General features: G+C 41.0%; 1 protein-coding gene across 1 annotated transcript in view; it reads left to right on the top strand.

Moving 5' to 3' along the window:
• The first annotated feature begins 7,910 nt into the window (after window positions 1-7,910).
• The window catches only part of INPP5F (inositol polyphosphate-5-phosphatase F), a 40,096-nt gene continuing 23,174 nt past the window's right edge, over window positions 7,911-24,832 (top strand). The window contains exons 1-2 of the mRNA XM_069020149.1: window positions 7,911-8,228; window positions 21,424-21,504. Of these exons, the coding sequence (XP_068876250.1) occupies window positions 8,132-8,228; window positions 21,424-21,504 (178 nt within the window). The 5' untranslated portion in view covers window positions 7,911-8,131. The remainder of the gene's footprint in view (window positions 8,229-21,423; window positions 21,505-24,832) is intronic.

A 24,832-nucleotide genomic window follows, 5' to 3' on the forward strand; every position in this document is an offset into this window, starting at 1 on the left:
TGCAATTTCTTGTAGCTGGCAAGTGTTTGCAGCTCTGTGGGGTTGCTACACCTTGGCAGAAGCTTCTGCTGCTGCTTGACAGATATATGCATAAGACAAGAAAGACAGAATGGGAGTGGGTGAAAAGAAGGCTAAAGGAATGTGGAAATGGGCAAAGAGACCGAGATTCAAAAAAATAAGGGTGCAGCAAGTCCTTGTAAGTTGTGAATAGGAAGAGATCACATTACCTCATTCCTGGCTGGCCTAACCTGTTCTTAAACAACACCAGTGGGTGGACAGTGCCCAGCCAGTGTCACTGAGCAGTCTATTCCCAAGCCTGTTTAGCCAAATGCTTTGTTTCCAACTCGTTCTGTGTTTGCCTAACTCATTCTTCCTGCGATTGTGCTCAGTGCTTGTATTTTCTGGGGTAAGACTTGGAATTGCTTAGCCTCAAAATGAAAAGACTCAGGGGGGAACCTTTTCGATGTGTGTAAATGCCTGATGGGAGGAAGAAAAGAAGACGGGGCCAGACTCTTCTCATGAATATCCTGTGAAAGGACAAAAGGAAATGGTCACAAACGGAAATATAGGAAATTCCACTTAAAGCTAAGAATTTTTTTCACTGTGAGGGTGGTCAAACAGTGGCACAGATTGCCCAGAGTAGATGTAGAGTGCCTGTCTTTGGAGATATCCAAACCCCACTGTCCATGAACCTGAACAACCTTCTCTAGCTGATCCTGCTGTGAGCAGAGGGCTCGAACCACAGGTACATTTCAGCCTCCACCATTCTATGGTTCAGCAACACTGGGCAAAGAAACCAGTTATTCTTGTCCTCTTTCCAGCAGTTCTTGTGTATTTCAAGGCTGTTTTCCTGTTTCCAATGAGAAACTAGTCCAACAAATCCCTATTCTTCACATAATAAATCAAAGCTTTTAAAGTTCAGATTACCCTTGATTTCCTTTGGGCTGTTTTCTATAGATAATTCTTAAAATGGTTCTATCAAACTGAATATAGAATTCCCACTGAGGTCTGACTCAGAGCAGAGTAAAAGGATTACTGCGTAGGTCTTATGTATAATGCTCCTGTGTGTTCATTGTAGTATAAATGGATTTTTTTTTCTTTTTTGTTACTGGTGCTCTTATCAATTTATGATCTAGGATTACCCCAGAACTCCTGATTAACCAACTGTTCCTGAGCTTGTATTTATACAGATGATTATTGTTCTTGAAAATTTTTCCTCTTGCCAGGCATTTCATTCATTTCAGGTAATTTATTCAACTTACCACAATAATCTCATAATGGAATCCTGATGCGCAGTGGGCTTTCTGACCCTTCTAGCCTGATGAATTTACTAAGTACACTTGTTATTCCATTATTTGAGCCATTGGCAAAGGTACAGGATAGTACCAAACTAGAGTGTTAACCATTAGTGACCACTGTCCAGGAGAAAATTCCCAAATGTTATAGCTGTGGAGGTGTCATAAATGGACCGTTTTCCTTAGATAGCTATGTGAAAGCCACAAGGAACAGGATCAAAGGTCATATTAAGTGCAGACACAACTATTTCCCAGGACTGCTAGACTGTCGTAAGAAGAAAGGATGATTCAATCTCACGTTTGTTGTCTTAACTGTTCACACTTTGTTGTCTTGCCTTGAAAGTACATACTTTGATAAATTTTTTTCTGTTCTTTCTTTTCATTTACGAAAAGAGTCTGACTGATCTAAACTTCTGTGACTCTTCCTACTTTCCCTTGTTAAGGTCAGGATGGTGGCACAGATTCCTCAATATATAAGAAGTTATAACTGCCCAGTGGTTTCACAGACATTGGAAAACAATAGGAAATTAGAAGCCCAAATACTTTCCCTACTTTCTGGGGCCTCATTCTCTGCTAGTTTTCAAAGATCAGCACTTATTTCTCCAAGCTGATCATGTTTCCACCTGGCCCTACCGGCCTGATGACATAGTGTAACTCCTGCAACAACAACACGTGCTTGTAATTTCCCCTGCAATAATTACTCAGGGATAGTTCTATTTCCTCCTACATCCTATATGGTGTAATGGTGTATATGGCAGGCTTAGGATGCCTTAATAAATGAAAGAGTGCCTTGCAATTCTTTGTGTCTCATCTCCAAAGAGACAATTCACTATTTATATGCAGTGTCTAGGATATTTTAAAATTTTGTTTAGGAATGCCTTTGACTGTATCTCAGAAACATCAGGTAAAGTGGAGTCATTTGTGTAGCTCCATATCTGTCATAGTGTTACAGCCCTCTGATTTATCACACATAGCCATAGAGCCAGGGTAAAAAGCTATTTTAGAAATGCAGTATATAAATTGTTCAGATAGATAGGTGTTGTGATATAATTAAAATATCAAAGTGAAAAGTACATTGCCAAGTGTTTCATATGGCTCTGATTCCACCTTGCTCCTCTCCAATCTTGCTTCTCACTGGCAGTCCCCCCCACAAATGCAGAACTTGGCTGACTCCAACAAAAATACAGAACTTCCCTGATTTGTCTGAGGAATGATCCTACATAAATTTCATTTTATTGTTATTTCCATAAAAGATAGACCTTGCTTTTATTTATCTGCATATAAATATGAGTATAAACTCTGTCGCCATGGCAGTTTAAAACATTTTACACATATCAGTATAGTCAGGCTATAACACTTGTGCACAGTAGGGAACAAATGTTACCTTTAGTCCTAAATGCAAAAGTGTGGTGCAAAGAACCTGCTGTGTGTTCAAGGACAAGGACTGAGACTTTCTGATTTTCAGTCCTCTTTTTCAGTCTCATGTCTGTCTTCTTTCCCTTGGTTTGACAATGACCTACATAGCATTGCACAAGAAAAGCAAAGCCAGCAATAAACACTTTTAGCCTGTAGATAGCAATGATCATCTATCCCAGTCACTCAAGTATAGAACATATAATCTCACAGGAAAATAAAGTTCTTTTAATCTTCTGATTTAGCCCTTTGAGAGTCATAAGAATTCTAATTACCGGCACAGTACTTAACTGAGCATCAAGAGCTTGAGGATTGCAAGATCTGTACAGGACTTTTTTAACCACATGCCACAGATGAAGGAAAAGCTGATAAATGTTTTTTGACCTAAATTGTTGCCTGGCAGCTAGAGATTCTGCTCTTGGGAGGAGAGGGTTGTGTGTCACTCTTGGAACTTCATACATCCCTACTCTTAAACACTGAGGTGTATCTGCAGTGTAAATGCAGCATTATGTAGAGGATGAGGTTGTGTAAATATGAGTTCTCTTGGAGACCTGTAGGTAGGTGTGTCAATGAGGTTTTTTATGGCTCCAAATGTCTGCCAGAATAATTTCACTCACAGTGTTAAAAAACAATCAGCTCATCTCTGTGTTGGTGCATCTGGCTAAGATACAGAAAGGCTTCCAGAAGACCACTCTTCCTGTTCCAGCTCATGACATTTGGGAAGGTGATGGTCACTGGAAAAGCTCCTTTGGATGACGCTCTCTGAGACTCATCACAAGACTCTGCTGTTCTATAAGAGTTCCTTAAGAGTTGCAACAGAAAACAGGAGATGCACTCCAGGACTGCCTCTGACAGGCTCCAGTTGCTAAGGGGTCTGTAGGACAAAACTGGATCTAATCTTAAATAAAACTCCTGGAATGTGCATGGTTCAGAAGCTGGATTCTCAGCACCAGCTGTTTAGGTCTCCAAATCCTTTCCAATTCTATGTGTCACTGCTTCCTAACGTAGGCACAGTTTGCATTAGCATATCCATACTACAGACATGATCTGATTCTGCTCCGTGTGACACTGGCACTGGCTGAGTGATACTAAGGTAAGTCCTGACCCTCCTTCTGCTCAGTAAGGTCAGGTGAGTTTGTTCCTACTTCAGTTACTGTGATTTAGAGTCCAGTTCCATAAATAGTATTTAATAGGTTACTGTGCATCTGCAAATCCAGTTCACAATATGCTGCACAAATGCTTGTGGCTATCCAGTGCAGGCGTGGGACAGGAATAGAAACACACAGCTGGGAAGGAGGAAAGGATTATTTAAGCTGGCTTTAGCAGTATTCAGTATTGTTGCTGAATGTCACAGAGTGTCAGACCTTACTTTGCAAAGTTCCCTCTGGAAAAACTTCTGGGGTGAGGAAAGGAGAGTTTGACCCCAAGTTAATTGGTTGCATAGGATTTTGCTGCAGCTGTACATGTGCTATTTTGAAAGCAAGGCATTCACAATATGTAGAGTGGAGTCTACTAGAGTGATATATAAACATATATATAGAGTGATACATAGATAGATAGATAGATAGATAGAGTGATATACAAATATTTTGTGTTACAACTTTATTAACTGAATGGAGTATTAAAGAATGTTTTCCATCACAACTCGGTAACGCTTAAATCCTGGAATGCTGAGACCACTGGCTTTGAAGCTGATGAAAAATGCCTCATTTTCTTATGTTCATCCCTTAAACATCTCATTCTGTCACTGACTTTGCCTTTTGTAATGGTTCTAAATCCCTGGAATCTGAACAGACATTGCTGGCTCTGCGCAGCACAGTGGGGGTCCTTATCCAGAACTGGAGCTCCTGGGCATGACACGAATGCAAACAATGCATAATAATTCATAAATATTGTATAAAATAATGAGTGCCAGGAGAACAGGGAGCAAGAGGAAAGTGATTCAACCCCCTACACTTTTCCTGCATTTATTTCCATCACATATGACTGACAGATTTTTGCACTGAATATCTAATACATTTCCTTTTCCTAGGGCAGCCAAAACCAGGGAAAAGTGACAAAATGAACTGTGGAACACTTCAGCACTTGGCAACTATTGCTGCTCTTCAGGTGTCATCTGATGCTTGGCCTCCACAGTATTCACAGCACATAAAGTTAGTTATGCAAAAATGGAATACATATATTTGGCTATTTTTGCTATTTTACTGTCTAATCTACTGATAAACCTGGAGGATTTAAAGCTAGATTCAGTGAACACCAGTAAAACTACAAAGATGATTATGATTTTTGTTTCTATAACACTAAAATAGAAAAAAGAAAACCCCTAGGGAAATTAAAGCAACTTCCAAGAAAGAGACTTGCAAAATTGATTCAAATTGGCCAAATGGCAGAAAAAAACCCCCCTTTTAAAAGCCCTTTTTTTCTAAAAGACATATTAAATTCCAGTGATCCTGAAATCTTACTTTTCATCCTTTCTAAAAGGCAGAATTCTTCTTTTTGTAATGTGAGCTATTGTTCTGTTTAAAAAAACCCCAGCCTAAATTAGACGTAAAGAAAGGGAGATAACTTCTTCCAAACGGTAATACAACCATTAACTTTTTCAGACTGAGGAAAAGCAAGAACAATCTGTTTTAAATGAGATGCAAATTTTATTACAATGGCCGTGAAGAACAGCCTGCTGTTTACTGTGGAGAAATTATGAATTGAATGTGTCCTTGGTATAGTATAAATAGTATTTTAACTGAGGAAGGCAGCCCAACAACACAGTAAGGAATCTTTTTATGTGCAGTAGCTTGGTAGTCTGCAAACTGCAATTTGTAATTCTAGAATAAAAGAATTGTAAGCAGTCAAAACATTCTCATTTATTTTTGAAAATGGTCCCATTGATTTGCTCTTAACAGCAAGTGCAGCAGAGGGAAATCAATACATTGTCCATCAGCCGTAGAGTATATTGTGGATATTAACCACATACACATTGCTTCGAAGGGAAAAGGTTTTTCCTTTCCTAGTGCTCACTGAAATGGAAATATTCCCATTGCAAGTAAGAGATTTTCATGGGGACGGAGGGAATACCAGAGTTCCTCTTCCTTTAGAGATAACTATAGCTGCCACAAAAAGTTACTTCACTGAAAAGAAAGCTAAAAATAAATTCAGGCAAAAATTCTTTTGCAGAACTGCTTTCTCTGGTTTTTGAGAGTTTTCTTTTTCTTGCCAAAAAGCTAATGTTCATGCCAGTAGTTTTATATTTTTCTGTTCTAAAACACAACATAAAACTATTTTTCAGTAGTACATTTACAGGCCCTTCAGAAAATGTTCTAGTACCAAACAAATCTCTTTTATCCACTATATTGCCTGTCAGGAGACCCTTTTGTGTTACTCTTGTTCTGAGGAGGTTCCTTCTCAAAGCAGACTCTTCAGTCTCAGTTTAATGCATGACAGACCCTCTCTAAAAAGCATACACACACAAAAAGCCTTCTCAAAAACATATTGAGGAAAGTAACCTCACTAAGAGTGAGGTTATCATCATAGTGAGGAAAGTAACCTCACTAAGAGAACCTCCCTAAGCTCCAAAGCGAACCAGAAGCACATGGAAGGTGCAAGTGGGTAGGGAATGCCAAGGAGGAATACAGAGGCATTGCCTTGGACACACAGGGATGAAAATAGAAATGACAAAGCACAGCTGGACTAAAAACTGAGAAGGAGTATGAAGGGTAACATGAAAGGCTTCTGTAGTTACTTTGGCATCAAAAAAGATGACCCAAGATTTTTCTAATGTTTCTCTGGAAGCTGCCAGGAGCATTGAAGCCAAACAAATAAAAAAAATTGTTCCATGACTTCTTAATGACCAACATTTAGAAATAAAGATCCTCACACTGTCTACAGTGTCATTTCCAGGTCTGGTACCGTTCACCTCAGGAAGAGTGGTGTGTTTGTTTAATCTATCCAGCCAATTGTACTTCCAAGTGTGGAGTGTTCCTAAATCACATCCCTCTCTGTTAATCAACATTTAAACTTGAAATCAAGCTGCTGGCAATCAGGTAATACTGGGAGAGTGCATGACTAATTGTCAGCCCACGCATTTCCTTACCATTAGCTAGTGACAATGAATTGCAAAAATGCAAAATTAATCTTCCAGTTTTTCCCCTTGTGCTAACTAAAGCTGACAGGCTCATAAAAACAGCACCCAGCTGTGAATCTATGGAAAACACACTGAATGCAAACAGAAAACTACCCACGGGGGAAAGAAAAAAGCTCTGATCAAAGCATGAAAAAGGGCAAAACAAAAGTCTGTCCTTGAAATCCCTGCAAACATTTTAATGGCAACCCTATGCATTGTGCTACAACACTGAACTACTTGGGAAACACAAGCAGAATAAAAATGATATTGTAAGTGATAAATATTTAGTGAATGATAGTGCAGACTAAAGACATAGGAGCAAAAATAATGTTTTGACCCATTGAGAAGTTCAGTTCCTAGTCCTAAAGCAGAAAAGTTCTGAAGCACATGCTCATCTTAAAAGATGTTAATGTTCAATTAAGTCTATTTAAACTATACGTCTGAAGTCATGCCTGCACTTAAATGCTTTTCTAGACTGGCTGCTCAGTGCCTTCCAAAATGAAGCTCTTGCCTGGGTCTTGAATGTTCACATTTAATAAAGAGACTTCTCATTTCTTAAAGTCCTTTATTCACGTGTTTTGTAGCATCAGTAATGAGGGGGATGAGGGGAGACGGGTGGATGGGAGCCGATCTAAGCGGAGCCGGACTGAGGGGAATGGGCTGAGGGACCCGGGGCTGAGGGGAAGGGGCTGCGGGGAGCCGATCCAAGGGGAGCCGGGCTGAGGGGAAGGGGCTGCGGGGAGCCGATCCAAGGGGAGCCGGGCTGAGGGGAAGGCGCTGAGGGACCCGGAGCTGAGGGGAAGGGGCTGAGGGGAAGGGGTTGTGGGGAGCCGATCTAAAGGGAGCCGGGCTGAGGGGAAGGCGCTGAGGGCAGCCGATCCAAGGGGAGCCGGGCTGACGGGAAGGCGCTGAGGGATCTCCGGGGTCCGTCGGGCAGGGTGGGGAGCGCAGCCCCACCCGCCGCAGCCCCGTCCCACACAGACCCCGCCCCCCTCAGGCCCCGCCCGGCAGGCCCCGCCCCTCTGCGCCGTCCCTTTAAGAGCGCGCGGGGCGGGGCCGGCCGCTGTCACGTGCGGCGGCGGGAGCGGAACCCCGGCTCGCGCCCGCTCCTCCCGCTCGCGCTCCGGGGCAGCGCCCGCGTGCGCGCCCCCGCGCGCGCCTGCTCGGGAGCGCGCGCCCCGTGCCGGCCATTCCCCCTTCCGCCCCGGGGCCGCGCGCGGCGGCGGGAGCGCCCCTTCCTCCCTCTGTCCCTCCGTCCCTCCGACCCTCTCTCCCGGCGGCTCCCGGCGGCTCCCGGCGCGCGAGGATGGAGCTGTTCCAAGCCAAGGACCACTACATCCTGCAGAGCGGGGAGCGGGCGCTGTGGTGCAGCCGGAGGGACGGCAGCCTGCAGCTGCGAGCCGGTGAGACCCCCGCGGCCGCGCCCGCTGCCTGCGCGGGGAAGGGCGGGCTGGGACCCACCCGAGCGCCGGGGCGGGCGGGGGGCGGCGAGGCCGGGGCGCCGTGTCCCCGGCGGTACCGCGGAGGTTCGGTGCCGCTGCCCATCGCCCCGCAGCTCGCAGGACCAGCCCCGGCTCCCCCCGGGCCGCGGGAGGTCACGCGTGTCCCGGGGTCCCGGCTGGCGCGGTGCTCTCCCTCCCCGCCAGTTTGTTTCCCCGCACGATGAAGCAGCGCTGCCCCCGCCCGCGGCTCCGCGCCCGGCGTGACCCGAATGGGTGCCGGTGTCGAGAGGCATCTGGGCATCCCCGGGGAGCATCGCGGGGTGCGAAGGGCCGTGTGGGGCCGGTGTCAGCCTTACATAAGGAATGCTCCCGGTGCATGGGCATTGCGTCTTCGGGCAGATGTGTCCCGTGGTCGCCTCTTCCAGGAGAAATTGAACAGGTGGCTGCACTGGGTAGGGACTGCGTGAGCTTTAAGGTCCATTCCGACCTTTTGACGTTCTGTGATTCTGTGGCTTCTAAAGTGCTTCTAAATTTTTTAGTGATTACAGGCTGTGTAAGCGACAATTACACAGAGCTCCACTGTGTATTAATATAAGACTGAAAGGAAGGCAAACAGAAATTGAGATGGAGTTGTGTAAAAGGGAATTTTGAAACAATGGTAATTATCCTATCCTACCTAGGAGGTTAGTCAGTAAAGGTGTCTATAAAATAAAATGCCACCCGTGGAAGTTATCTTGCTTTGTGTAATATTGGCTCCCATGGCAGGGGGTTGTAACACGATGATCTTGAAAGTCCCTTCCAAGCCAAAGCATTCTGTGAGTTTTCTTCATTCTTTGTGTTTCTAATGCATAGCTTTGATGCAAAGGACCATGCTGACCCTGCTTATATGTGAAAGAAACTCCAAATAGCTGGGTGTTTCACCAAACATGTGGCAGACTGCACAGATGTTACTTACAGCTTTCTAAAATTGGGATCTGTGTTAGGCCAAAAAAGGTGGCTAAGCATGTATATGGCCAGGTTGGCTATCTGAGTACTGTAGGCTTTATGAGCCTCTCTGAGAGGCTGGACAATCTTTAAACATAAATATCAAATACTGTTGTTATCTGTGTTTTTCCAAAGAACTGTTTTTCATGCAGCGCTTTCTTGTTATATTTTCATCCTAGAGTTGTGTCTTCTCAGCGCTATTTGTTTGCGTCTCAGATAAAATTGCAATCTGTCTCAAGTTAGCATGACTAACTCTTGTCCATCAACTTCACTAATCCAGCAATACTTTGATTTGCAAGAGATCTTACAAAATAATTGATGTTAAGCTATCAGACAGTACTGCTAGTCAGTGAAATGTGTGCTTTCACGGGGGGGAAAACCCCTCAGGTTTAGGTTTGTGATGGTTACAGCCATCTACGTGGGCATAAAAGCTCTTACTTGACCCACAGTAATTAAAGCACTAACTAGTGAACTATAGTTCTGGAGACTGGTGTTTGATAACTTCAACTTTTGAAAGCATCAGTCCCTTGCTTTCTTGCAGCCATTGCTGTGTTTTATTTTATCTTGATGTCCCTTTACTTCCTGGAGGCTTTGCCAGTGCCCAGCAGTTTGTCTGCCTGCTGTTCCAGCAGCATTTTGTCCTTAGCCTGCCTCTGCATTTCCAGGCAGTTTACATGTGATCCCTATTGTGTGTGACCTGCAGATTAACAGAAGGTAATGTGATATTGAAGTCCCTTGGTCTGCTTGAAACTCTCAATTGGTAGCAATATTTTCCCATTTCCGCGTGTTTGCAGCTTTGTTTTTCCAGCCCTGTCTGTGGATCATCTTCTTGACAGTGGACTCCAGGGCTGTGCAATGAAGTGCCTTAGTACTGAAATCCTTAGGGTTGAAAGTAAGCCCAAGAAAGGAACAGTTCTCTCACAGGAAGTGTTTCTTGGATCAATAGCTCTTTCTTGTATTAAGACAAAGCTGCATATCCTCAAGTTTGCAATTTTATTACATTTGACCATTTATTATCGAGGCTACTGCCTGGAAATGAGTAGATGGATTTCTGTGTGATGAGTCACTGCCATGTTAAAAAAAAACAAAGTCATAACTTGTGTTCATTGACATGTTTAATAATCTGTCAAAAGGCTGTGATCTATGTGTCTCTGCTTGGTTTTGGAGGCTTTGGTTTTATTCTGTCTCACAGAGGCTGCTTTGAATTAATCTTTGCACGTTCGTGGGTTGAAATAGATAATACTGATAAACCTTGCAAATCATTGCTTGAGATGGTAGGTCTGAATCTAAAGAGCTGATGCTAAGCTTTAAAATACTCTCCTTCCTCAACTGTAAAGGCATGTTCAGGAATTTGCTAATGTTGAAAGCTGTATTTCTGACCTCTTTGGATCATGCAGATTAACAGCTTGAATTTAAAAAGAAAGGCAAATAATCTTGATATATATTTGCCATAAGCAAAGTCTGAGGTTGGCCCTCATTTGAAGGTTGTCAGCCTGTGTTTACATGATGTTGCTGGGGTTTTTTTATTCTCTAAAGTGAAAGCACTAATGAGTCACCTGCAGGAAATCCATGAATCACTTTGGCATCATAGATTTTTTTTTTTCTTTTTTTAAAGAATTTGGCTGTCTAGGGTGTACTTTTTTCAGTGTAGTGAAAAAGCATGTGCTGTTCAACCATGCCTTAAATGCCTTACATCAGGTCGTGGTCAGGATTTCACTCTGGGATTACTCTGTTTATGCTCTGTGTGACTTCTCCTGACTGGTAGTTTTATACAGATTACAAACATCGTTTTATTGATGATGTTTGTATAAATTATGTACTTATATCTGCATATGTATACATTTATATATGTGTGTGTGTAAAGGATAAAAAGCATTGAAGACACAGAATTCTTCTGACTGTTTTTTTAGCAGCACAAAAAGGAATGAGACTGTTATGGTGTGAAAGCTTCTATTATCATTGTACTGGCCTTGATAATATTCCAGGCAGTAATGTCAAATAAGATTGGGAACAGTTGCTACTAAAACTATTTCTTGTAGTTATGCTGATTCCCAGCACTCTTTAGAAAAAAGCCTACCAGATTTTGAAGGATACACAGATTGGAATTAGTCTAACCCAGTTTTTGGGGATGTCATGCTCAAAGACTCCGTTGCCTCCACCAGTAAGAGTGAGATAGGTTAAGCTGTATCTTACCTCTGGAACTGTGAACTAGAGGCAAATGAGCCTTTGTTTGTTTCAAACACTTCAGGAATTTATTGTTACAGTTTTCATTTTTATCTGTTGAAAATGGTTGTGAGTCAGCAACTGAAGCAATGCATTTTAAATACTTCTAGTGAGGGACATGTTACCAAACAGTATTTTCAGAGGAGCAGGGGACAGATTTCAGGTTAGGTGTCTTAGCCTGATAGTGTGAAATCATCTCTGAATCACAAATTATAAGGCTGTCTAATATTCCAGCTGTGTGCTTGCCTTACTCCTCAAAGGCATTGCAGGAGTTGTGTAGAAATGACTTGTCAGAATTCCTGAGCTGTTCTTCGTGTCTGTAGACTGGAGGAGGAAGTTTCTTTGTGGGAAGTGCTCAATGAAGGCCTTGAGCTAATGAATGGTGTAAGGAGTGATGCCACTGCCGCCAAAGCATGTATTGCTAAGTTTAAATCTACAGAGTAGTTCTAGACATGGCTCTGAGGGGTGACAGCCTGAGTGTGAAGTCATGCTACTGAATCATTTCATACAAAATTACCTTCCTGAATTTCAGTAGTATGTCTTGGAAACTGCCTGTCTATTCTGGGAAATGAATTCCACAGGAGGCTGTAGCTTTAGAAATATTCTCTCTGTATTTCAAGTTACTTCATAAGGAACCTCAAGCTGTTTTTTGACGCCTTTTTAGCTGCAATGGGTACTGCACTGTTTCTCACCCTTGCTTGCTCATTCTGTTCTCTCTTTTCCCTACTCTTTCTTGGTTGTCAGCACCATGTACTCGTGGTGTATGTGACAAACCAGATGTCAGAACTGATCTGCATTAGCTGCAGCCCAGCGAGAACGTAGGCTGAAAAAATCCTCAGCAGTTGGGTCCCTGTTGCTGCTTTTTCCTTCTTGTGAAAGGTAACAGAGGGGACCAGGGGAGTGGGCTGGGCTGCTCTATATCCTTCGTCTGGTTAAATATTGCATACATTAGTCACTGTTGTAGCTTCTGACTCTGAGACAAGATCTTCATATATATTTCTCAGAGGGAAATTATTTTTTACTTTTTGTAAGTAAGATCTACTTTGTAATTCCATCCATGATTCTTTTTATAGAGCATGGTAAACCTAAAACTGAGATTTAAGTGGGTTGACAGTGTGTTACAGCCTAGCCTGGTGAGAATTAAATAAACCTTGAGGTGAAGTGTTTACTTTCCTGTTGAGCCTTAGCAGGTGATGAGTTGAATATGACAAGGGTGTTCCTGTCTCTTTTTCCTTTTTTTTTTTTCTCCTTTTCCTTCTATGAAAAGTTCTGAAAATGCCAAACTTGTCCCAACTCAGATGTGTAGATGTCTTGGAAAGCCTGCCCGTGCTGGAATGACCTGTGTTTTTTTAATACATGAAAAGCTCCTAATGCTTGATATCTTGATATTCTGGTGTGGCTGGTTAATTTATTTATTTTGTTTTGCCTTCCCCCTGGAATTAAAATGAATCTAATTCAAGTGATTTCTGTGGCTTGTATTTTGCTGGCAGAGGTGACTCATTTTTGATCTCATGAGTATTAACTAAATATTGAATAGGAAATTGCAGACTAACTGCAACTAAAATATGTAGAACAGAAGACACTGATTTCAATTAAGAAGGGTCTGCATCTGTACCAAGGGCTTGTGGTTTTTTCATCTGAGAATGCTGTTCTTCTTGTTAGGTTGTTTCACAGTTTAATGGTGTGGGTGATATTTCAGCTGTATGTGCAAGGAAACATTAAAACTTTAGTGATTTTAAGTTTTAAACTCTGAACTGCAGGAAGAGGCAGCCACTTGTTTGATATGCTGCTTGCGTTCTTTCAAAACAACTGTTGCAGATTGGAATGGGATAGAAAATCAAGTGGTAGGAATGGTGGATCAAGAGGAAGAGAAATTTTTGGTTGTATTTCTAGAGGAAGAATTTGGAAATAGTGCAAAAACTGTTTTTTATTAAAGTTTGGCTTTAATAAACAGGAATATCAATTCTTAATCTATTTTCTTGCTCCAAACATCTTCCCCAATAAAAACTGGGAGAGGACTTTTTGCCTGAAAAGCTGAACCCAAATGAATGAAATACCACTTGGAACACTGAGGTTTTCCTTTTAAGGGAGAAATCTTACTTGAATAGAGCCCTGGAGCAGTGTTTGCTGAGTCTCTGAAAAACTGAAGACAAGGCCCTTGAACATGCTTTGAACTGGAAAACAGAATTCTGAGCCAAATTTAAAAGTAAATGACCTTGCTCAAGAGGTAATTGCAAAATGTGAATGGCAAATATGCTGGTCTGTCATTAATTGTTATCTTTCAGTTTTTTTCCATGTCTGTTTCTCAGTTAAGGAAAAACAGCAACTTTTGCACATATGGGTATGTGATGGTTAAGTTTTTCCCTGTATTTGCATGTTTTCCAGTAACATTTAAAAAATATGTTGCTGCTTGTTGTCTGAGTAGTCAAATTGTCCCCAACAGTTAAAAAAAAAATAATAAAGGGGGGAATATATGGGGGGTGTGTGGTGTGAAATCCTGTCTGTTCCTGAAACATGTGCCAAGTTTTTGAGTATAACTCCCTTATTTAGTGTTAGAAGTGGTTGTTTCCAATCCATAACTCTTTTTGTGCTTTGAGCCTGATTAGTTGGACAATTAGAGAGAAAAGTTAATTATGGAGTCAGAAGAACAGGTGACAGTGAGGGAGAGCTTTACCTTGCTTAGACTTGGCTCACACTGTAATTCTCTCATGGCTCTTAAGAAGCATTAGCATAAGTCAGCTCAGTGATTAGTAAAACAAACTAATTTCCATAATTGGGAAATCCTTCTGCTCAGTTATTGTTTATATTGTAATTTTTTGAGGATAGAATAGCTTTCTTGCTTTCTTCTTTCAGTATAGCTGTAGCTGAGCAGACCTTTAATAGAGAATCTTCAGAATGAGTGAACATAGTGTTTAAGCTGACAGTTTTGTAAGTAGGTTTGAATAAAATCTTTCTCCTGCCTGATTGATAGTTTCCTTCTTGCAGAGTAAATAGGATTAAAAAAAAAATGCAGACAACCTACTGCTTTCTTAGCTTTAAGGGTATATCCTCAAACAACTTGAGCTTTGTTGAAATACCAGCTAAAAATGGGAATGCATGTGTGTTGGTGTGGAATAATATTAATTAGTGCAGTGTTGTTGCTTTTGGAAGGATAAAAGATATTTTTTCCTTTTCTGTATCACTTCTGAGAAAATGTGTTTGCTAACAGAGTTCAGCAATGTGAAGAATAAAGGGAAGCTCTAAAGTAAAAAAAAAAAAAAGCCAAACCAACCAAGCGAAGAACCAACCCTCTGAGCTCCAGTGGCTTGGCACTGATTTGCATTTTAAGAGTTCCTGCTGGGTGCTTTTCTGAATGGTATTTACAGGTTTGTGGAAGGGATGTGAGGAGCTGATTCTTATTTCAAATGGTAGAAATGCACATTACAACTTGTTGCATATATTTAGCCACCGACATCAGTGGTCTCTAAAGACCACCTTGTGGGTGCTCAAGGCAGTCCATTGGGGGTGTTGGAAGAAAATATTTTGTACCATTAATAAAAATAAACAGTGTTTTAAAATAGTGTTTATTCATCCATTAAAAACATCTAATCTTTTGTATGTTTTATAATGTATGCAGTGTAAATGAGTTACGTGTCCTACTGGACTTATAAATAAATATACGTATTTGGGACACGTCCTAATTTATTTTTTCTTGGTGTGGTACTTGATAAGAAAGTTTGGAGGCCACTGATGCACAGGGTCAGATTCTGTTTGGAGCAAACACTGGTAACAGCAGTTTGTTTCCACTTCTGGTACAGGAGTTCCTTGTGTAATTCCATGTAACATTGGATACTCTCCAGACAACTGAACATTTCCCGTATGTTTTCCAGTTTCCCAAGCAATGCCTGGTGACTCAAGGGATTTTCTGACTGCACCAGAATACAAAGAAGTATTTCTTTATCAAGATGAGTAGTGGGAATTCTTTTTTAGGTGCTTTCTCTGGGACTTGCATCCTGCCTTGGCAGCAGCAATACAAATGTGTATTGTATGCTCCCATCCCCACTGCTTTAAATCTGTCACTAAATTGTGCTTGACCTGTTTGTGTTCATCCAGTCTAATGCTGAGATATTGGAGAGAAGTGTCCCAATAAATGAAATAAACTGTTGGGTTTTCCTGAGCTCAGCTGGGGCGGTGTGTGCTCTGCAGTGGGCCGGGCTCCTGCTGCTGACTCAGGCACTGTAAACCTTGCACTGAATTCCTGTTTGGAAAACATGCTTTCCATGAGGGGAGGATAAACAGGTGCTCTAAGGAGGCTGTGAGGTGCAGCAGGAATGAGAGAATTAGGGAGGATTTTTTTTTTTAATCCTCCTGGTGTCACCCTTCTGTGGGCTCCTTACAGCAGGGCCAGACTGGGGAGCAGTGGTGATCCCATTTCTCTTCCAAAGCAAAACATTTCAACTCTAAATGATGGAGGGCTCTTGAGACTATAACACCTACAGACAGCACAAGCTGTATAAATGACAAATTATATTTGTATTCAGTCTGGTGATTAGCTGAAGGGATAACTTGTTCAAAGTTTGGAGGGGAATATGCAAGTAAATAAAGTTAACAGTTCATGACAATTAAGAGCGTGTAGTACTAAATGTCTTAATGCTCCATCTTCCTGCAAGTAGCTTGAATACAGTTTTGGAAATCTGTGTTGAAAGGAAAGCTCAATTAGCCTAAGTTTTATTTGCATAAGTAGTAATTTATTTCCTCCAAGAGAAAGAAGTTCAACTTTATACTCTTAAGTCTTCCTAGTTAATTTGTAATCTCTTAATCCTGGCTAAAATTCCAGAACACTATTCAAAGATGAGCTGGGACTTGGAAGCAGACTTTCTTTTGAAAAGCCACAGGACATCATAAAGGTCAAGTAATGCTAATAGTAAAGTCTTACAGTTGTTTTTGATCTAGAGCAGACACAGTTTAAAGAAAAAAAACACCTGAAATCTATTTAAAAATAGTATTGAAGCTTCTTCCTGAAAATTAACACTTCTGGTGTTAAAATTTACATTAGCAGAGCTGAGTGATTTATTTTGGCTATATATATATATAGTGAGTTATTCTGCTTTTATTTCTTGTATATAGATATCTATGGCTTGTGTCGAATGGTGAAAATGATTGAGAATTAGTGCTCTGTCAGACTCCAGGAAGACTTTATGAGAAATGACCCATTAATGTCTGTGCTTATACACTTAGGTGTAACCTGAGGGAAATTCAGTGATGGTGTGTATGTTTTTATATCGACTACACTGTCGATACAGACACTTTCTAGCTGAGGTTTATTCCCAAAGGCCAACAAAGAGGGAGATAAGAGGTGTGCCTATGCCCTCTGAGCTATAGCAAGATTGGAAGTGAAATAGTTACAGCTACTCAATGGATTGAACCAGGCAGCAGCTCAGTAGTATGGGCTGGATTCAAATGATAAAAAATAAAATCTTTTTTCTTCCTGCCTTCTCCAAAGGAAGCTGCCAGCCTGCCTCCCCAAACTCTTCAGGCTTGCCTCCAGCCATTCTGTGTTGAGCAAGTGGTTTATCCCAAAGCAGCAGTTTATTTTCTTATCAGAGTTTGTGCCTGACCTTGGATCAACTCAGCTGGTGGTAGACTGCAGAAAGGGCCAGAAAGCAGTTTTGGGTTTTGATGCTCTTCCAAGTTGCTTTTGTATCACCTTTATCAGGGTTATGTTTGTTGTAAACACAAAGAATTAAAGAGACTTTATCTGGTGTTGCACGGCTCTGCATCGCTGCTGGTGAGCTCTGAGGGTGGTGGTGGAAGTCAATCACATCAAAGCTGGTTTTGTTCTGAATTTGGGACAGAAGTTCTGTTGTGCTGCAACTGAATGCTGATACCATTGCTGTGAATGGTAAATGCATTGCAGTGATCATTAATCTCTGACAGGAATCAGCAAAAACCCCCAATATTTATTTCAGTAGCTTGAATTTATTTAGTAGGATAAGGCAAGGAATGAGCAATTTTGTACTTCAGGATGGAAACTTAGTGAGCAAGTGTATACATCAGAGTGTTAAGGCCTGTCAAACACTGGCAGTTCTGTCAAATTTAAACACACTGAGGACAGCAGAGAATGCCTCAAGTCGGGAAAGATCTTCCATGGGACTCATCTCACTGCTCATAGTGATTCTTTCTGGACACAGCTTCTGACTTTCTGTTATGAGGAACAATGACTGTTTTGACACTGCTCTTTTATCATCAGCACAATACTGTAAGAAGTCTGTTTAAACATCATTGTGTTGCAGTTTAAAGTTGATAAGTCTTTATTCCTGCCTCGCTGAGGTTCAAAAGAGGACTAGTATGACATTTATAGGAAGATAAGTTTGAATAGGGAAACAAGAGTAACTATTGATAAATTGTATTTCACATTATATCTCAAAACATTCAGTCTGAATGTGTAAGGAAAGTTCAGTGTTTCCTTTGATAGAGCTTTGTGGTGGTTAATTCTTATTGATAGATTCCTTAAAAGAGAAAAAAGAATCAAACTTGTCATGAGTTCTTTCAGCATTCAGCAGTCAGAAATGTGGCCAGGTCTCATGTATGCTATCTGAAAACTTTTAACTGAGGATTTTCAGTTTTGTTTTGTATGGTTATTTTCTTTTTATGACTTTTAGAGGATGTGGATACCTTCTGTAACATTATCACTGTCTACCATCTTAGGCTGCCTCTTAAATTCAGTAAAATATGTTACAGTTAAATACTAACCTACAGGCTTGCAGTTAACTTACTTGGGTCTCTGAATCTTTACTTATGTAATGATTTTAAATATAGAGTGGTTATAATTCTCAAGGATACAAGATAGTGACTGGAGATTGCTGCTGCCAGATTTACCAGACAGACCAAATGGCTGCAAGGGAACAGTCTTGAACAATTTTAGTGTTAGACAGAAGTTGGAGACAGCTTCTTCCTATGCAGAGTAAATAGGAGTGCACTCAGCATGAAAGCCCATCTTTGGGGGTTCATGAGAGAATGATATTTAAACCTTTAATTTGTTTAGTTCATCCATCTCCCATTTCCAGAGTTCACTCTACAGGAGCAAGAGGTTCATGTTGGTATTTACTGTAGTGGTATTTATTCAGCATGGTTGGGTGTTGGCTCTGAGCTGGGGTTGTCACACAGGAAATCGAACTCTAACCAACAACAAAGTTCTAATCAGAAGGTCGGAACCAGATATGTTTTATTTAGTTAAAACAACTGGCTTGCTTCTGTGCTGTCACACAAACTTTCCTGTAAAAAGTCCTCTAGAAATAGTGTGAGAAAAACAAATTTTGTGATGCTGTCACCAAAAGGAAGTCGGTGTGATTCTGCAATTGGTCACAGCCTATAGGCATTTCTCCCATAAGACTTCTTTGCATCTAGGTTTTCTTGGGCATTGAAAAAAACATGCTTGTCTCCTTACATGTTGCTAAATATGTATCCTTTTTTCCCCCTATGCTCTGCCTTCCCCATGGAAAATTTTCTTAAAGCAGTCAGCCTTTACCATTAGTAGCTTGATAATCACACTTATCTCAAGAGCCAGTGCTGCCCAGCTGGTGGATCCATATTTGCTGCCTTTAAGCTCTGAAGGTGGAATATGCATTTGATTCCAAATGCATTCTCATCTTTTCCAAAGCTTGTCTGTACTTAAAGTTTAGAGCCTTTTTTCATTGTGTCTCTACTGCTAGCATAGTAGGATTCCTGTAGAAGTCTTGGATTGTCTGGTGCTGCCTCTGTCAGAGGAACCCACAATAGAGCAGCTGTGTAAGACTCACTTGTCTGTGCAGTCCCTAACACCAGTTTTCTTATGTCCTTTTACAGGCAGGTCTAAAATGTTGTTTCCTTATTCCTCTAATTAGAACAAAACCTTGTTTCCTCATTTTTTTTATCTCTTGTAAACTCCTAGAGGAAGGCTCTGGATAGCAAGTGAGGTTTTCTTGCTAATATCTTGTCACAGCAGGAAATCAGTGTTTTAGAAAGACATAGAAGGTCTTCTAGATTACTAGGCTTATAGTAGCCATGGTTAACCTCCACTGATTTGGTTCTTTAAATTCCTCCTGTGCCTGGCTTTGTTTGCTGCTTGATACCTCTGGCTGGCTTTTAGATATCATGGTGGAAATATGAGTTTAAAGCTAATTACTAAGCAAGAAGTAGATGAAGTGTGAGACAGTGCAGCTCTAGAAGAGTCCCAGGGTAAAGACGAAACTGGGATTGTGTGGGTGAACTGGGAAAGATGGTGGAGGGTTTGGGAGTGAGGAAGGCTGCCTGTGTCCCTCTTTGCTGATAGTGCGGATTTCCCACTCAGCACAGAGATACTCCTTTTTGGAGTGAAACTGAGCTCAGGCTGTTCTAGAACTTTGTCTGAGCACAAATCTGTCAGGAGGATACAAGATGTGTTCAGGTACTTCAGCAGGGATTGAGGGTGCATCAAACCTTTCACTCTGTTGTACCCAGCATCACTGATTTCCTGATGCCCAACTGTGTTAGTCTCTTTAAAGTCCATTTCATTCTGGCATGGGTCACACAAGGTTCTGTGCAGATCAAGTCACTGTCCAGAGCACTCCTACAGAGAAAGGAAGAACCAGGAACTTGGTCCAGCCTGGTTACACACATTAATTGCAGCCCTGCACTGCTGCTGCAAACATTGCTTTAAATTCTACTGCTGTGGGCTTTTATTTCTTGCTTGTCTGTGTCCAGGCACATGTGATCCATCCCATTTAATGAGTTCATTCCAGATCTTCCCTGGCTGCAACCGTTTCTGTTGTAGCTCATGGAAGTGCTTGTATTAATGAGGAAATTAGCTGAGTCTAGTGTACTATTAAATGTTGTGCTGGAAGCTAGGAAAAGAATGTTCTTAGAATATCAAGGTCTTAATTACAAATGTTTCAAGGAGGATTCAGTGTTTTAAAATAAGTGTGTAAAGAAAATAATCATACTGTCAGCTGTCACCTGCAGATGTCAGATTTACAAGAAGAACGAAGGTATTGTAGATAAAAGTGTTTTTATGTAGATGATTTATACTCTTGCATTGTGTGCGTTTGTTCTTTCAAATGTTCATCTACTTACACCAATAGCTAAGATATCTATTTGTCTGGATGTTAAAACTGGAGAAACTTTTACCTTGGAACAAGTGTGTTTTGGTAAATAATAACAAGCTTGTCCTTCGTGGTATGGAAAAACCTCTTTTCCTTTGAGATTTTTCTCTCCTACACAGTTATTATTTGCTTTTAAGTATTTGTTTTCACTTTAAAGATTTGAATTAGGAATTTTATTCTTTGCCCCACTCTCAAATCCTTGAACAGGTACTGCTCCACTGTTAGAAACTCATTTTCTTCCTGCTTTCTCTTCTACTTCCTATGTGGTTCACTGGAATTTGTTAAGAGTAGAACTAGAAACCTAAACCTTAACTTTGTGTACTTCGATATTCCTTGTAGTTGTGGAGAGTGTTTTAACAAAAGAGGAAGTGTCTGTGTGTGCATGTTTATAGAAAGAGGATGTGAAAGTAATAGTAATTGGATACAAATGGGAGAGAGCTGGGAGTGCAAGTCAACATCTGCTGGGTTTTGAAGCTGTGCTGTTAACTCAGTGACCGCTATTCAGTTTCACTACAGCCATGTAAAATTTTGCTTATGTCAAAAATTCTAGTGGTTATTAGAAGAATTAAGCCTCCATTAAATTCAATTACTGTACCCCAAAGCTACTTTTCCCCCCTGAAAAATCTGGAAAATATCTGTGATAGGGCTTTTTGTTGGATACTTAGTCATTTGGTCGGTCATAGCTACTTGGTAACAAGCAAAAATAGAAGTGTGCATCATCTTATTATTGCTGGAATCATTGCACATGTTCTACCCCCTAAGGTGGGGAAAGTGGAGAGGGTGACTGTCCCTGGATTAATTGTCCTGTTGAGTTTACTGTTTAAAAACAGGAACTTTGTTCTTTTTTGCAGCCACTGATCTTCTTTTGGCTTGGAATCCCATTTGTCTGGGCCTGGTAGAGGGAGTCATTGGTAAAGTCCAGCTTCATACAGGTATGTGCTTTGTTCTGTTTTGGTGGGTTTTTATTTGTTTTGTTTACTGCTGAACTTCTGTGATGTTGCAAATAATACTGCACAGCTCAAATGGAATGATGTAGTATTCTTTGCTCTGGAGGAGCACTCCTCAAATATGTGGACTTGTCAAAGTGATTGTATTACAGCTGCACATATAAATTCACTCTGCTCTCCAGTGTATGTATTTTGATTTGACACTGTCTTGTAAAGATAGAGAACTGCATTTATAAATAGTAGAAGCTTGCGTTTGAAGTTCTTTCTGAAGCTCCATGTGGGATTTATAAAATTTGTAAACTTTTTGGAATAATCCATTCAAGGAGATTCCTGTTGTTCTCCTATGGTACGAAAACTAATAAAGGAAGTTTTCACAAAAGTATAAGGCCTGAATTCTTGATGCTGTATAAAAAGCTGAAGAAGAATTGCTACCTTGTTAAAGGAATATTTGAAAGCAAAAGAAACACTTAAACTTGCTTGCCATTAAATGACAGCTCTACAATTCAAGCAGGTGTAGAATTCATTGTTATTTCAATGATAAGCTTGTCTCTAACTGATAGTAGTAATGTTTTCCTGTAAAATAAACTCAGTACTCCTTTTGCTTTATCAGCTGCAAATTCCTGTAGCCATAATAAATATTTATTTTGATATATACCAGCTTTGTCCAGAAAGATACCTCTGCCAATAGAGCTCTGGCTGTCTATTTCCTGGCAGGTAGGAAAGGTAGCCATAAACTCTTGCTGTGTGCCATTCTTTTTGGGAGTGCTTAGACCCTGCATTTAAAGTAGTGCCTGGCAATATGATCAATACAGGTAAAGTTTCAAGTGTGTTCCAGGAGAGCAGGATGGATTAAATGCTGAAATGGATCAGATGTTTGTGGTCCCTTGAATAGAAACAGATTGGTCAGGCTGGCAGCATCCTACTGGCAATAATGGGATGGAGAACAGGGGACTTGGACACCCTGGCATGAGTGTAGGGCAGATTAGTTGTAGGAACTGTGTGACTCCAGAGGTACTGACACCCCTGGTCCTGTTTCTGGGAGTAATAGTTCAGAGGCCATCTCTCCATGAAGTTCATGACCACATCTTCTTTCCAGTTGCCTCGCTTCATCTTCCTTGAATTTCACCTGATGTGTTTGTCTGTGCTCAGTCTACAGATTTATTCAGCCACCCTTTTTCAGATCTGGTGATAGGAAGTGCTTCAGACTCTGCCATCTCACTTCTCTTCATCCAGAGATGTTGTCTGTGCTGTTCAGCACGTGCTGTCCATGATGAATGATGGCTAAACTCCAGTAATGACCTTTTTCTGCTGTGGGAAAATGCTCAGTGATTGGTTCTGACACATGTTTTTTGTGTTTGTGTGGGGTGTGGTGTTTAGTTTTAAGACCAGGCCCTTGGGTACACAAAAGCCTTCCCTCCCCTTCTCTCTAGGAAGTCTAGTTATAAAAGCCTTTGAAAGGGGAGACCTCAAATGCTTTCTGGAAGGTTTTTTAGTATGTTGTGGCAACTGAAGATCCTTGCATGTGTGTTTATTGTGAGCTGCTTCCTCTGCTTATGAAATCCGAGTTGAAACTTTCCCCAGAGTGTGACACTTCAATCGGTGTCAGCTTGCTGTTGTCAGGTAAATTAAGATTATCAGGTAATAAGCCTGATATCTCTTCTTTCCATGTGGCCTATAGAGCTACTGAATCAATTAAGATCATCCAGGCATTCCACTCAGTTGCTGCTTAGGCCAGTGGAAGTGTTTTCTTTTGTCTCTGCCTTGTTCAGATGACACCATCACAAACTGTTCATCCTTTTTGTCGTAGATATTCTGGTACTTAGTGATGCAGCTGTCCTATAAATGGTGTTTTGTTTTCTACCATTAAATGTCTGAAGAAAGATAGCCTCCAGCTATTTATCCTTGCTCTTCTTCTGAGAACTCCTTGAATTTGCTGACATTTCCTGATGACTGTCATCCATCAGGCTGCAGTCACAGTGAGAGGGCTGACTGAGATGTCTTACATAGGTCTCTTCAAACCTGCTATTTTCAATAAAAAATTCCTACTTGATTGTATTCAAGTGCAGCTTGATGTTATCCTCACGCTGACTCATCCAGCAGTCTGTAACAGTAACCTGTCTTCATTACTTATTCTTGTATCAATCTTTGTCACCTGGAAACTTTATCAGCAGAAGTTGTATAAATATTTAACATTGCTGGACCGTTCTGTCCAGCCTCAGTAGGAGAACTGTGCTGCAGGAGCTGGGTGAAATGCTTTCTCCACAGAGCTGACCTGCAACAGGAGGACTTGCTGCTCTGATTTCTTCTCCCCCTGCCCTCAGGTTACGAGGATCAGAAAACTTAATTTGAAGCTCATTTGGTGAATTTGGGCTTGTCCTGCTCAGAGCCTTGTTACCAGCTGTTGTTGAAAAGAGGTTTTAAAAATCCTTAGCACACAACCAGTGCTGGAAACTTCAAATGCCTTTTTAACTATTGGAGTTGCTACTGGTGCACTCTAGAGCTGTCACTAAGCCTGTATGCACTTGAACGTTTTGGACATAGATCCTCATATGGTCTTGAAAGGTTTGTTTATTGCAAGAATGCAGGAATTGTCTAAGGTGACCTTGAAATGTCCCTGTAATCAGTCATGGGCTGTCTGTAATTTAGCATTGACATACCCTTGCCAATGAGCTGTAACTAGGAATGGGTTTTAATTTACTCTTTAATCTTGCTGGTTTTATTGCTTGCTTCATACAGGAGAATTTGTAGGAAAGCTGCTGTGACAGGGAAGCCGTCTTGTAGAAACCAGCTAGCCAATTTTACATGGTTTACTTTTTAATTTTTTTAAGAATTTTTGACATGAGGGAGCATTTGTACCTCTGAACATAACAGTATGCTCACATTTGAGATTGAAATCCCTTTAAAGTAGTATTTTGTTCTTCCCCAAAGTGAATTTTCTTAAACATTCAGATACTTTTTTTGTTGTTGTTGTGTGTGGGGAGCTCAAACCCGAACAATAAAACCTTGCTTGAATATCAGAATGTAAGAATATGATCACTTACCATTTTCTGGTCCCTCCTAAGATAACGTGTAAGAAAATGCAGAGTAACAAGGGGAACAAAAGGAAAAGGTTTTAGGATGTATCGTGGAAATGTTACTGAAACAGATCATTGCACATTTTCTTGGTAAGATGCACAGTTAAAACTGTCTTTGTATGAGCTTCCCATGTAGAGGCAAACACATCTCTTGCATAAAGCATCTCCTTTATAGAGTATTAATTCTGGTGTTCAGTATATCTGACTATAACCAAAGCTGGATTTTGTAACCAGTTCCA

The sequence above is a fragment of the Aphelocoma coerulescens genome, chromosome 6 (genome assembly GCF_041296385.1).
Source record: "Aphelocoma coerulescens isolate FSJ_1873_10779 chromosome 6, UR_Acoe_1.0, whole genome shotgun sequence".
Lineage (NCBI taxonomy): Eukaryota > Metazoa > Chordata > Aves > Passeriformes > Corvidae > Aphelocoma > Aphelocoma coerulescens.